The 15,249-nt window shown below is 42.4% G+C and overlaps 1 protein-coding gene across 6 annotated transcripts in view; it reads right to left on the reverse strand.

Annotated features, from left to right (window-relative positions):
* The window catches only part of DGLUCY (D-glutamate cyclase), a 279,618-nt gene that overhangs the window by 20,764 nt on the left and 243,605 nt on the right, over positions 1-15,249 (reverse strand). For all 6 annotated transcript variants that reach the window (XM_086937659.1, XM_086937657.1, XM_086937656.1 and 3 more), the window contains exons 10-11: positions 10,816-10,964; positions 5,504-5,623 (exon numbers count right to left, since the gene is read on the reverse strand). In XM_086937659.1, coding sequence (XP_086793785.1) covers positions 5,504-5,623; positions 10,816-10,964 — 269 coding nt within the window. The remainder of the gene's footprint in view (positions 1-5,503; positions 5,624-10,815; positions 10,965-15,249) is intronic.

Below are 15,249 nucleotides of genomic sequence, written 5' to 3' on the forward strand. Positions count from 1 at the left end.
TATGAAACCCGACACATTAAGAAGGCATCAGACCGAAGAGAAAACCGCGGTTTTGCCAAGAGACCTGGCTTAGATTTCGCTTCGCTCGCTGCACCTTCCGGTAATATGAAATATTGGCATTCGCCCCAGAGAACAGGACGTGCTGTGACAAACACAGGGAAACGCCTGGCATGAGAGCAGGCTGCCGCAAAGTCAGAAGGGATCTCATGAGTGCCAGTGTCAGGCCCGCGTTGCATCCTCAAATTAAAGGTCCGCAATGAGAAAACAAGCAAACTCACCGCCACAGCCCGGCTTTAACAGGAAGCCAGGCAACCTTTGTTGGGACGGGGGCGGGGCCGGACAAAAACAGGAAGCAGGCACTCCTGTGCCCGCCGGAGGATTGCCGTGTTAGCTAGCGGGGCTCCCGTGCTCGTGGAGAGCCCCGCGGCCCCCGCCTGTTAACCGGAATGACCCGCTGGCTGCCGAGGGACACGCAAGAAGAACCTGGTGAGTGGGGTGTGGGGGGGATGTGTGCGCGCGCGTGTGCGCACACGTGTGTGTATCTGTTGAGGTAAGGGGGGGACCGTGTGTGTATGCAGTGTGTGTGTGTGTGAGCGGGATGCCTGTATGTGTGCGTGTGTCTGTGTGTGCGACGGCGGAGGGGTGGGGGGGGATGTCTCTCCATGCGTGTGTGTGCTCTGTGTATGTGTGTGCGCATGCGTGCAGGGGGAAGTGTGCCTGTGTATGTATGCTGCGCTTCCCAGGAGACAGACACGGCGCGCGCGCGGCCTGTGCCGATCGCCTTTTGAGAGAAGCGCGCGGCCGGCACTGTCTCCTGGGAAGCAGAGTCAGTAACAATAGATCTCGGCGAGTACAGTGCTTACGCACTGTATCGCTACGAGACCTAAAAAATATGTTAACCAATGCCTGTATTTAAGAACATTTTATCCTGTTTTTTTAACTCGCCATGCTTTATATCTGCTCAGCTGTTGGCCTGATCGGTGAAGTTTAAGGAGGCCGGCAGAGAGGGGAAGGACCGGCGATCACCGTGAAAACATCAAGACGGGCACTATGAGCTGTTGAGGGGAGCGGGGAGTGCAACAGCCGTACAACAGGGGCCTTAGTTCGAGGGATTAGCGCTGGGCCCCCCCTCCCCCTCACCCTGCCGAGAGACTTAGCCAATGGGTTGTGAACCAGCGACAAAGAAGGTGAATGGCATGACATGGAACCTGGCAGTGTGGCACCAAGCATGTAAAGGGGCCAACACGAATACAGTGGCCAAGCCCAAAAAACAGTGGTATGCAGTTAGTTTTCAGAGCTTACAGGGACACGTGAGACAACAAAGCTGCGATGTAGTCACCCCACACAGTGATTGCTCCTGAAATACTGCCTGTCCCTACCTAAAATGACGGCCACAACAAACCCTCCTCCGTCTCACCTGACCTTATCTCCCTCCTCCCCCTACCCCCTACCCCTCTCCGCTCTACTCTTCTCCACTTTCCTGCTACTGACCTTTGCCCTCACCTGTCCTGGCCCTTAGTCCCCACCCTGTTTATCTGTGAATTTTCCCTCGTCACTTGAGATTTAGCTATTTTGTGTGATGTCCGATGGAGCTACCTGGTTTAGCTATAGAGGAGACAGGTCGGGGATTCCGTCCTTGGACGTCACCTACCCAGTCGGTCTTTAGACAGACTTACTTTCGTCTCTCCTGTCGTCTCTTCCCGCATCCTCCCTCTATTTATGTCTCTCCTTCTCTCCTCTCTCAATGTATGGAGACTGAACTATTTTGTCTGATGCTCAATTGAGCTACCTGGTTTAGCTATAGGGGAGATGGGCCGTGGATTCCCTCCTTGGTCGTCACCTACCCAGTCGGTCTTTAGACAGACTTCCTTTCATCTCTCCTAGTTGTCTCTTCCCTTATCCTCCCTTTCTCACCTCCCCTGCCCCCTCCACTACTTTTCTCTCCTCTCCTAATTGTATTGCCTATTTTTTGATGTATTGTGTAATTGTTGATATTTTTCGATTACATTCTTGATTCTCATGTAAAGCGCTCTGATACCTTCGGGTCTAGCCAGCGCTATGCAAAACTCTTTAAATAAAATAAATAAATAAAATATGAAGGACAGCATGGAGTGTCACTTAAAAAATAAAATACAGACAGAAAATACATCGTTTTTGGTCTGTATTTATCTGTAAAAACTGAAAACCGGGAGCCTTATTTTTAAATTCGGACTAAACATCAGGACCAGAAACGTAATGTGTCACCATTGTTAAAAGCTAAACCTTTACTCATATTCTACACCGTAAGAGAAAGAAAGTTAAAGCAAGGATTGGTAATTCTGTCCAGGAGAGACATGTCTTTCTGCCTATGATAATTTAAGCGAGAACTAGGTCTGCATTAGCTGTCCCCTTTACTTTCATTTACATAGTTCAGTATTTCTTATTCAGCTGACTATTGTGTTAAAAAAAAACAAAAGAAGATATCAAAAATAATAAAGGGGCCCTAAGATATTTATCAGAAGGCCTCTATGGCTGCACCATATATGTAAACATGTGGACTATACTAGGTAAGCCCAAGCTATAAGAACGTCCTGAGCAAGCTGGTATTAATATTATTTTTAATTGTATATCAAATTGTTAACAGTCAGCACATACACTCTTAAAAATAGATGTATAGTGCTACCATGTGGTGGAATGTCACAAATATGTGCCTGTATTAAAAAAACATAACTGCAGCTGCTGAGCACCAGCAAACACTGGCACATATTAAGCACTGCATTTTACCGAATCTCATTCCCGCTCTAGCAACAGATCCAAGGTCCTAGAAGGTTACAATAAAAGCCAATACAAGTCACACAGCCTACACCACATATACATTTTTATTCCAAAGCACCCCAATAAGTTTCCAATATTCATGGTGTTAAGATGGCATCTTCAAGGTGATGCAGTACCAAATCTAATAACACATGCATGTGGAAAGAAATGTGCAATTTAGAATTTCAAACTGCAGCACATGGAAAACAAGTTTATTCAGTACTGCTGAGGAACTTACAACCACGATCTATTAAAAATGTGTCTATCCTTACACTGATTTACCAATATAAATATACTAAAACATTTTAAGGACCTAGTTGTCTTGAACAATACATAAACTTTGGGCTTCTCTTATTCAATGTTAACAGAAAATGCTTTGCCCCCCTCCCAACCCTGGTCTAGTACACTATACATTGTGAATGTGCTCTCCTTCCAGACTTTGGTCAAGCTTGTTTTTAAGTTCTGTTGGGAAAGAGTTGATTGCAAGACCCACACGGGTCATCAACTCCAACACTGTCATGTGGAATTAAAATTTTGCATGATCCAGTGTTGCATTTGTGTCCCTCCACCCTGACAATGATGAGTCTGATCATTGCATCATGAGTCACAGACTGATGATACCTGGTGGTGGGGAATCTTTCTCTGGAATGTCATTATTTTTAATGTGTTGGATAAGAAATTGCGAGTAGGGTTTCTAAATTTGATTCGAGAAAAGTCATTAACGGATTGCAAGTTAGACATGGTTTATTGATGCTCATTGTGAAATCGAACTAATAAAAACAACTACATTGCCTAGGTGGTATTTCGTTGAGTGCCCAGGTAACAATAAACATCAAAGGTTTCCCTCCTGAGATGTGCTGCCATAAGACACGATTTGTATTGGCAAAACCATTTGATGCAAACTTCACCAAACTGGTTATGTTTTGCAACTGCTATCAATCTTTTGCTGGTCTGCTTCTAACAGAATCTGAATACACTGTCTTTTAGATCTATCATTTTCATGATGCTGCCTTCCTGCGTCAGTGAAAAGCACTGTGTAGAGTTGTCATCTTGAATTTTTGACTTCCAAGTCCTCAGTTGATTGGTCAGATATCCAGAAAAGGTTCTGTCTGGGTGTTGCATTCTTTTTTGGACTAAGGACGTACGTGAAGTACATACTCTGTGGACGGCATGCAGTAACCATTGGTTACTGTTTCCATCACCCATTTGTCGGACAAAATATTTTGTCAGACTTTTCTAACGCCATGCAGTAACCATTGGTTACTGTTTCCATCACCCCTTTATCTGACAAAATCTTTTGCACTTCATGTGGAAAAAATCATTGCCATCCACTATTGTTGAACTTTTTCTGTTTCATTGCTGATTCTCGTGTGAAGCGCTCTGATACCTCCGGGTCTAGCCAGCGCTATATAAAACTCTCTAAATAAATAAATAAATAAATAAACCTGTGTGCAGTGGTTAAGGAGAGAAGTTCTCAAGCCAAAATTTGGTTTGGGTGGTAGTTCACTTCCTGCGTCATCTCTAACTCTCTTGCTCCACCTCTCTCGATCTCCAATTTATGAAGGTTGTGGCTGCAGCTACTCTGTGCAGTGGTTACATGGTAGTGCATCTAACCAGAAATATATCGGCCTGAGTCCATACGTTCGGCTGGGTGGATGTTGGCTCTGTAACTGCTCTAGGTACACTGGTAGAGCCTAAATTGGTCTGGCTGTCTTGGTCTCTTACTTCATCGTACCCCGGAGATATTAACCTTCTTTTCCAAAGAAGCTTCATTAAAGGGTTATTTTGCAATAACCCCTGAACTTCTGAGCATATGCCATAAACCCCTAAGAAGGTAGCCTTTGTAGCACTTAAGTGGTGTTACTTTGACTGGATGATGTTTCTGCACCATCTAAATGTGCAACAAAGGAGGCTTTGTTGACAGGGAGCCTCTGTTATTTTATATGCTAAATAGCACACCCTTCGAAATCCTTGTGATGTTGCAAGCTTTAGGGATGATAACCTGGGCACAGGTTAACTGGTTTTGAGACAAGTCTGCTGCGAGGGGACGAAGAAATATCACTGTCTCAAAAGACTGTGTCTTCAAAATATTCTTCATCAATTTCTGACTTGTCCTTTTCGATACACAAGAGAGACAGAACCATAATCAAACTGCATAATATAGATGGGTCAACAGAACTGTCGGATTTTGGCCCAGTATGTTGTATACAAACTGCACTTGTTTTCGTTGTGGCCCCCTGGAAACAATTACAAATAGGGAGTTTGCTCATTTGTGGGAACCTTTTCAATAACCCTATGCTGAAAAAAGTGGTGAAAGCTTTGAAAACCATCTAAAAAAGTAACATTAATAGGACGTATCTGTGTAGTGAAACTCGAAATCTGATCTCTGCAATCTGTGATAGATTTGTTCAGTGAAAAAGTCACATCTCCTCTTCATAAGGTGTGACCCAATGAAGGAAAAACAATAAAGATGGCACAAATGCCTGAGGCATTGTAGAACACCAGTGAATGCCATTGGAGAATCCCATGACATGCCCGCTGCCCATGACCAAATTTTACAAAGTTTAACTTCGGTCCAAGAAATACATGGCAGGATTATGCAAAGCGTGTGAACCTATAACTGTTGGATTCTGCAAAAGAAAGGTATTTTCTGCAATCATTCACCTGGATTATTGCAAAAGACTGCTCTTTACACATATTTCAGACTCACCAGTAGTGATAGCAAAATCAGCAGCCACATCACAAGCAATAACATCTCCCCCAGCGATGTGCTTCTTCACAGCATCCTTCACCTTGCCCATGCCAAGCTCGTTTCCTCCGTCGCCAATGCCTTAATAAAGGGAACGGATGAAAATATGGGGTTATGAGAATATGGAACTAGAATGCAGTTGCAGAATGATCTGTACACATTTTTACACTATTGAATTTCAACTTTGAGAGAGTCTCTAGGCATCAGACAATAGCAAATCATTTCCTTTACTTTTGCCCACAACCTGTTCCTTTAATGTTAATCTGGTTTCTCAATTCCCAGCATTTGAAATGAATTGTCTCCACCTATGGTAGTATCCATACTGCTGTTGGACTTGGATAATAATGATGCTCTAAGATTATTTCTAAATGAAATGAGTGGAGCTGTGAAGATGGCCTCTGTATGGAAATGTCTATTTTCCGGGTGTACTTACCTGTGTGAGGGAGCAGAGCACTCAACAGAGCTGTCTGCCAGAAGCAGCATGTCCAATCATTGAAGAAACCATTAAATAAACAAACAAAAATGATAATAGGCGATTTTGTGAAAATTCCCAGATAGCTTAGGTGTAGTACAGGCAAGGGCTGGTTATGGAGCCAAGCAAGACTAGGCGGCCACTTCAGGCACCACCAGCATGGAATCCCCGGCTGCTTGGGTGGGAGGCAGCAAAATGTGCCTTTGCAAACCCTGCAAAAAGGCTGCCCATGGCCATCCACAATATCACAACTGGCTGAAAATGAGGCATGTCTTATTTTATGATGTTGTCTATGCCCATAAACTTTCGCGGAGCTGCTGGGGTCGCCCCTATTAAGTTAGCTGCCATGGTCACAGGGAAGTTGAACTTGCTTATGAATTGAGGTTGAGGGGCAGGAGGGGGCCAGGGTGTCACCGTGGGTAACTCACAGATTTCCAGCACGTATTAGATTAAAGTTACTGTTACAGTTCCGTCTAATTAAGGAGATCTCATTCCTTGCAGTGTCTTAACTTGGTCTCCAAAACCGAATTTGATGATCTCCTCTGTGAACATTTTGCAATAAGTGGAGTGGCTGAAGCCCATTATGTAGGATGTGTCCCACTCATATATGCATGTGTGTGTACTGCCCCATAGCTCACAAAAGGTCAACAAAATGGAAACCTTTTCTTCAACCTTCCCTGGACAGTAAGGCAATTCTATATGTTGATCCCCCCGTGTCTTCTGAGTGCGGGACCGGCAGGCCTGTACAGGTTTTCAATGGGGTTGGGGTGCACAAATGCTAAACTGAACACTGGCCAGGCAGTCGATTAGTAAGAAAATAAAACATAAATGTTGTTTTAGTGCACCTATCAGTGTTTTCCAAATACAGAACACCATAAAGGAATATATTGCTGGGGTACAGACCTCACTAGCTGACTGGAAGATCACACAGTAAATTCTCTGGTCAGGATTTTTAGAAAAACATGCAAAAAGATTACATTTCTTTTCAGCCTGAATCATGCAGCACCATGTGTGTTGCAAAGTTCAACCTAACTATAGGATTCCCTGGAACTTAGTCTGGGATACCAGACATTTAGCATAAGAAAAGGTGAGCAGCGTATACGCTGGCATGATGCTGAGCCGAGTGGAGGAAGTCAAACATATACCATGAACAAGTCTGAGACTCCTGTCCTTTGGTGACAGACGATCACCCTTGGACCTGAGAGAAGGATATCAAAACAATATATACCACCCGAATTCTTTGTATTTTAGAGTGGACTTGCCGCCTCCCAATGACCCAGTCTAGAGGCCTGGTAGCTCATTTCATCCCCAGCCTAAGAAAAAGCTATCCAAGTCACTGACATCAGCTGGAAACTGAACTCAGCCTGTATCCTTGTCAAATACGTAAAAATGGGGTGACCCAAAAAGAATCCGAAGGACCTGGGTAGTTATTGATACGCGACAACAGCAGTCCAATCGGAAAGATCCACTATGCAGATAAGTTTTAATGAATTAACTTATCCTAAATATTTCTCAATAGCCCTACCCATACAACTCGAGGATGGGGATAGGTACTCTTTCTAATAGTAAGGGAGAGTTTGCTTATATTATTGTCAAATTATAACATCACACACAAAAGAAACACATTTGAATATACACAATTTTCTGTATTTTGAAAAACACCAAATATAGGTACTTTATACATATATGGTTGCACCAAAGAAATACGTGAAGGGGTGCTCAGGAAAGAATGATTGTGTGTGAAGTTTTAGGAGAAAGGGCATAGACCTATTACATAGAGTATCTTACTTACACAATAGCCTGTTAGCATATACTTAATATACACCACTAGTATGGTCACATTCAGGAACGTCAACATAGCCCTAGTGAAATCTTTTTCAGTAGGTGATGCCCCATGAATGGCAGTTCTTCCTCAAAATCGTTGGTCACTATGAGAAGATCATATTGATAGATCCAATGCTTATGATGCCAGATTCTGTGTTAGAAACTCACAAAACGTCAGCAGTGCACAGATTCTGAAAGTGCCTCTTTACCTATTCAACCTGTTCTCAACAGTCGTATCAGAAAAACAAACAAAAAGTGCATGGACTGGTGACAATCAAGGGGCACCAAGTTGTGCTGGTATGGGTTAGCATCAGTTAAACAGGACCAACTAGATACATGCTGCTTAAAGACTTTGAACTTGTGCATATGTGGTAACCTAGGAGCAAGGGAAGAAGTTGAGGGGAGAAGCACTCCTGACTTGCCTAAAAAAGTATCAAGAAATTATTAGGATAGTGTTGACCAGCAGGCGCCATGCACATCAATGCAGTGATCAGAAGCTAAGAGTAAGGATTGATGCCTCCTTATACCAGCAGGTATGCAAGTGAGGCAGAGCCAAAAATAATCCGATTTACAAAATATCTTTGCTGTGAAAGTGTTCTAACCCATCCACCACTCAGAATCGCTTTCCATTCATCTGGAAAACTATAGACATTTAACACTGTTGATATATTCTTGAGTGTTAGCTTTATGATAGCTTACTCATGTGACAGTCTGATCTCAGCTGAATTTCTAGTACAGTGATAATCTGATTTTAGAGCAGACTGATTTTGTACAGGTTTCATCTAATGATTTTCTGATCCAGATTTTTAAATACTCTATAGGTTTTATGCTATCATGTAATGCAAAAAATTGAATTGACTTCATTATCACAAGTGATCATGACCATCGTCGTTTTAGGGCCTTCTTCTGTACGTACAAAGATTTAATATTGCATAGCTCACAAAGCATCACCTTAAAGCCTTCTCATTCAACCAGTGTCCAGCTCAAGAATTCTGAGTTGTATGTTAAGCACTCTATATCTGTTGTACCAAGGAACAAAATCAAACAGGTACGTAGATCATGCACTGGTGAGTAATAGGAGCATTTGTGAGCCCCTGGATGCAAGTTACGCCGCATGTTGGAGAACAGCCATTGTGTTAGACAGTCCTTAAAACAGTCTGAAGGGTTATGTCTCAGGTAATCACATAATGCAGGGTTAGATCTATCTTGTATATATAGTGTAGATAATAGTTACCACCTCTCACTAGTCCATCCATGTCTTTGTTACATATTACTTTTGGGGGCAAGTGCTCAGAGAACGATGCTTGAATAGTGTTCAGGGCATACAGGCTTGCTTAGGACAGTGGTTGCCCTTCCGCTGTGCCTTCTAGTATGATGTATGTGCTGTAGGTGTCACTGAGTTTCAATATATATTTCTAGAGGACACCGGGCACAATACCCTTGTAAAAATAGAAAAGGATGTTCCAAATATGCGGTCCTTTCATTTCTTTAGAAGAGATGGGGTTCTTGTAAACATGCTACATGTAAATGTCTATGTTTCAAATATGCATGTAGTCTATGACATGTAGTAGGAGTTGTCATACTCTGCAAATTCCAGGTCAAAAAATTCTCTGGTTTCTGTCGTCATTTCTATTTTTGAACATTCATTAGGGGGATGTGATGTGCATGCTGAAAACCATTGTCCTGTGTGTTATTGTGCTACTGGCTCGTTTCCCGTCTTGAAAAATGGTAGCTAGACGGAAGAGCGCATCATGTTTATCAGCTGTTAGCCACAGTCCGTCTCTACATGCATTATAACCAGCATATATCAAAACAAAACTGAGGGCCTGATTTAAATTATAGTGGACGGGATACTCCATCACAACGGTAACGGATTGCCCAGCCGCCGAAATATAAATCCCATAGGATACAATGCGATTTATATTTTGGCGGGCCGGATATCCGTCACCGTTGTGACTGAGTAACCCGTCCACCAAGATCTAAATTAGGCCCTCAATACGGCTGGCCCCACAATTTTCGGGTGAATGAGAGGCGCATTTCAGTAAATATTTTGACCCGCACCCCTGCCACAACAAAAGACAGGGATCCTTTGGGTTGTGGATCTTGTTGTTACTCAAAGTATTTCAGCAGTCATGGGTGGGGGGAGAGAGACGTTTTACGGGCAGAGTCGTCTTATGAGCCCTCTGATACAAAGTCAGTATCTACAGTCAAAGCATTTGTTTCATTGCCAATATTCTGATCCTGATTGTGTGATTTTTTGCTAATCTATACTTGTGATGACTTGATCCTTTAATGGCCGGATTTTGTGGCAGTCTTGTGGTCACTCTTGAGGAAGTGAAATAGTGCTAATTCGATCTGCAGTAAACAATTCTCTGATAGCTTGAACTTGTGATTTTGAGTTTCTCACCCAGTGATAGATTAATCATGTGCTAGTCTCATCTTAGTTAAATCTTCCAAGTAGAGATAGTCTGATATTAAGAAGATTGTCTGATTTATACCCATCTCATTCTGTAACCATTTCCGTAAAGTGATTTTCTTCTAAAACATTATATTTTTTTGATATTAGAATCGTGTGACAGTCTGACCTTGAAATGGTTTGATCTTTTGATGGTATGACCTTATTAAATTGGCCTCAGGTTAGGGACAGAGAGGTAATGTGATTATACAACAATTTGTAAATGTGATAGTCTAATTTGTAATTGTACAATATTCTTATATGATTATTCAATAATGTCACATTCTAATATTTTCATTTTCCCAAACATAACTGTAATGAGTTAATGCTTTGAAATTCAGTTTCTTATTGAACGTGTTAATAAAGGAAGTAAGGTCATTTTCTAGTCAATGTTCATCCATGCTCAATTTCTGAAGTAAGTGGAAATTTTAAATCTCCACATTGATTGTTTCCGACCTTAACATACAATGTGGAGAAATTACTACATTTTAACAAGCTAAGCTTCTGCTTCTTGTACGTTACCTGTTGTTGTCACTCCGGGGATGGTATCGGCAACTAGGAAGAGCTCATCAATGGGATCCACCAAGTGCTTGATATTGATTTTCCTTGCATTGTAGTAATTACCATCAGCAGCCATTCCTGCTCGTTCTATCGCCACCAGGTGCTGAAACCTGGGCACGATAAAAGAGATGATTCATCCAATTGCAGTTGATTGTATCCCACGTTTAGTATATGGACAGTTGTTAACCAAGGTAGCATAACATTTTGGCTAGGTGGTTGTGTTCATCTATCTGTTTTATAGTATGGTACATGTTAACACACCAATTATTGCAATGGGTAGAAGTTTGATAGTATTAAAGCCAACATTCTAGCTCACAAACACCAGAACTTAAAGGGGCCATACAGCACATATGAAAGAGCATTTCTGTTTACGTAATTCAGCATCACCAACGATTACACCAGGCAATCTAGAATGTTCCTATGATTGGTGATGTCGGCTTGGGTTTTGAGACATATTGTGATATTCTTCATCCGGTGGCCCCTTTAAGTATACAACTTAGGCACTCATTCTAAGTGGGGCAGAGCAGCATCGACAGGGGTGGCGTATAGGAGGATAGTAACCGAATGTCTGATTTTAAGTAGCCCGGTGTTCCAACACCAGAATTACCTGATTTTATCAGGTACAAATTGTAGGAAAACCTCCATTAAGCTGTTGCACAGGAAGTGTGCCCCACCCAATCCCCTTCCAAAGATCCAAGGGAACATTCAATGTATACCCATGCCCCTGAAACCCAACCTATGTCGTGGCCTCAACAAAGTCACCCACTGTGCCCCCACAATCCATTTTCATTTGCCACCTACAAACTGCAGGTGGTAAACAGGAGCAGAAAAATCCCTAAATTCTGGAAACCCTGCTATGTGTGACCCGGTAATATTGTTCACTCTCTGCTGAGTTTTTGAAGGGCTGGACAGGGAATTTGATTATCACAGCTTGGGATTTTCGAATGAATAATGCAAACCATCCATTACTTATAAGATCATATCATTTTACTCCCGGCAGGTTGCAAAAAGAAGGTTCTCGTATGGACTATACAGTAACTCAATTGTATTGATGGGTGTGTGTAAAATGTGGTAAGAAGCATACATAGCCAAAGTATTTGATGTAAATTGTGTAAAACAATAAAATGTATGTTTTCAAAAAAAGTTGAGCCATAGACTGAAACATAAAAAGTAATTGCCAATACAAAGATTTAGGCCCTTAAAGAGTTAAAAAAGGGGTGTTGGGCTGTGGAGAGAGTCGCCTAGGGTAGGTGTTGAATACAAGCAAGGTACGTGACAAAAGCCATCAGACTTCACACCACCTCGGAGTACCTACCACTGTGATTCGAACTGGTCTTTTTAAAACAGCCTTAGTCAACTTGTTTAGAAGGAGCATTTTATGTGCTGAACAACTAATATTAGGCTATCTGCTTGGATCCTGCCCTAAGGACAAAGTGACAAAAATGTAATTCATGGTTCCTATGCTAGTAATCCCTTCGTGGCAACTCTGCGACTATCAAATTACAGAAAACATTTCAATTAATAAATCAAAGCTTTCGAGAGTCTTCGTAAACAGAATGTAGAATGGAATCACTGGTGGCGATTTAAACAGCATTCCAGAAAACCAAGCGTTCTAAAACTCCTCATCGTTTTGGTGGAACTAGCAGGTTTGCTAAGCAAAGATTCCTTCCTCGTAGCCAAGGGGCACATCTTTCTTGGTATTTAATGGTATCTTATTTATGCACACAAAAGTTATGAATGGAAATTCCTAAATCAATATTAATGACATAATGTAGTCACTCAGTTTGATTCCATTCCATAATTTTGTTATCTTGTTTATACCAGTATACGCCACGGGTGGCTGGTAACCTTTGAAGTTGGGGGAGGGTCGAGCGAAGTGCATCAACACTTCCCAAAAAATAAGATAAAACACCCCCTACCTCCTAAAGCCTATAATTAAAAAAACTCCCTCCAAAAGCCCATAATAAAACAACCACTCCTGCCAAAAACAACTACACTAACATTTGAAATAAAATAAATGGTACTTATCCATGGCTGTCCGCCCTCATCGGTGTTCTGAATCTGCAGTAGGCTGTGGCATGAGTAGAAGAGCTCCCCTAACCAATTCAGACACTGTTCTCGTGCTATTAACCAACATGAGAGAAACACCAGGATTGGATGGAGTGGGTTGGCTGGACGCTCCTTCAGGCCTTGGAGGCCTGTGCTTGCTTTTCACCCAGCTCTCTAAGACAGCTTGGGATGGAGGGCCGCAAAGTCTGCATGTCAGGCTGGCCGTTGCAAGACAGCTGGCCAAACGGACATGCACACTTGGAACGTCTGGCAGCCACTGCTCCAGTTCTGATGCGGCACCAGAGGAATAGGGCCCGCCTGTCTCTCAACTTGGGGGCACATGGGGCAGGCTGGCGGCTGTGGCGTGCACATCAGTAAAAAATCAAATGGCAATGAAATAATTTATTTGCCCTTTTATTTTTTGATGCAAGGCTCACAGCAAGGCGACGCTCCCACACTCTCATGAGGAAACCACCACTGGTAGACACAAGAAGCAACTCTAAAGCAATGAGTATTCAACCCCTCCCCCAAGGTGCAGCCAAACCCAAATCGCTAGGCCACTCAAAATAAAAACCCTAATCCTTGCTACACACATATTGCACACTCTACTATTTGTGGGGCGCCACCGATATCAGGACTTAATCATTACCCAATTCAATGTCACTAATGTTTATCAAACTCAGAGAGACAAAAGGACTCCCACCTGAGAAAAAGTTGAGGTTTTAAGGTGGGCAGATGGCAAGCTCAGCAAACAGAAAAAAACAGTTTGACTGATCCTACGGTAAGAGGATAGGACAAATAATCATCTAGTGTCCGTTTCTCATATGATAAAGTAAGGTCATAGACATGCTTTCTGTTTTTTCCTTTTAAAATGCATCTCTGGAGTGGTGTTATTGTAGTGAATTACAAAAATCGTGTAACTCCAGAACTTTGCATTATGCAAAATGTCTTGAAATTTCTCATTACACAATTTCACATAATTTTTTAATGACAGAGAGTCGTTGAGACATTTTCTGCCCGAACAAATCATCTGATGGTATCTTGTACTCCTTTTTACACCGAGTGCACCTGTGAAGAAAGACACAAGAGATACCCAAAAACTTTTCATGGTATTTTGCTCATAAAAAAGTGATTTTGCATGCCCCTCGCTTTCAAGCACATGTATCTTATTACAACTGATTTTGGTTTTAAATGGCTTTATTAATATATATATATTTTTAAATTACCTTGTGTGGGTGTGGTCTCGTTAAAAACGATTTTCAAGTAAAGTACATGTTTAGGAAGGTGTTCTTGGTCGCCCCCTCCTGAATATAGCCTGATAGGCCCCTGCCGAGGACTGTAGTTAAAAGCATTGGGTCCTATTAATAGGTCCGAAGAGAGGGCTTATAACGAGGAAGCAGGCATTTTACAACCAATATAGCCCAAGCCAGAAGGGCTACAAGGCTATTAGAACATTACACCCACTGAGGGTCTAATGTTCTAAATTAAAAAGGGAGAAACAGAAAGACAAACATTGGCATGTTGGAGCAGAAATGTTGTACCAGCCATTATAAGCCCTGAGTCACTTCATTGTCACTCTCCATAATTAATTTGGCAGACTCTTGTCACATAATGAGCAGACAGAAAATTTGAAAAAGAGCACAATTATTTAATCAATCTGCCTGCTGCAGCCAAATTCCTTAAAGCGGGCACGCTAAGGATCGACTTGTCTTTGTGTTGGGACAAGACCGGCTGAAGGGGACTTGAATTTTAGAAGGTTCTGAAAGTGTGACTTTCTGGATTTTGCATTGTATCTCAATTATATTGTCTGAGAGCCTTTTTTTCCACATCAACTAATTCTCATTTTCTCTATTTATAATTTGAGTTAATGCCAGGCGCCAAGGCAGATGCTAGGATTGTCATTGCAATATGCCAAGTGTCTATTTGCCACCGTCGGCCCCTCATGTATCTAGGAATTAGTGCCTGATTTTGGGGCCCGTCGAGTGCCTCCTCTCGGTGTTGTACTGTACAACCGGCCTGGTCTCTAACTCATCACTTAGTGAACAAAATCCATGTGGTGACAAAATATATACGTCATAGCCATTTTCCAACAATAGGTTCACCATTTATAGTGGAGAAGTGTGGCTCAATGGTTAAAGCGGTAGACCCTGATGCAGAGGTCTAGCCCGGGACCAGGGTTCAATTCCCGCCTCGAGGGGTCTTGGGCTCAATTTCCGCGGACTTGATAATTCTCGCCTCGGTGCCTATTCTAATCAGGGGTCCCACTCTGCAACTCTGGGCAATAGCTTGCTTAATCTCCACAACGGCCCCAACAACGCTAGGATGCCTGGCTTCACCGTGGGGGTG

Source organism: Lissotriton vulgaris, chromosome 9, assembly GCF_964263255.1.
Source record: "Lissotriton vulgaris chromosome 9, aLisVul1.2, whole genome shotgun sequence".
Classification (NCBI taxonomy): domain Eukaryota; kingdom Metazoa; phylum Chordata; class Amphibia; order Caudata; family Salamandridae; genus Lissotriton; species Lissotriton vulgaris.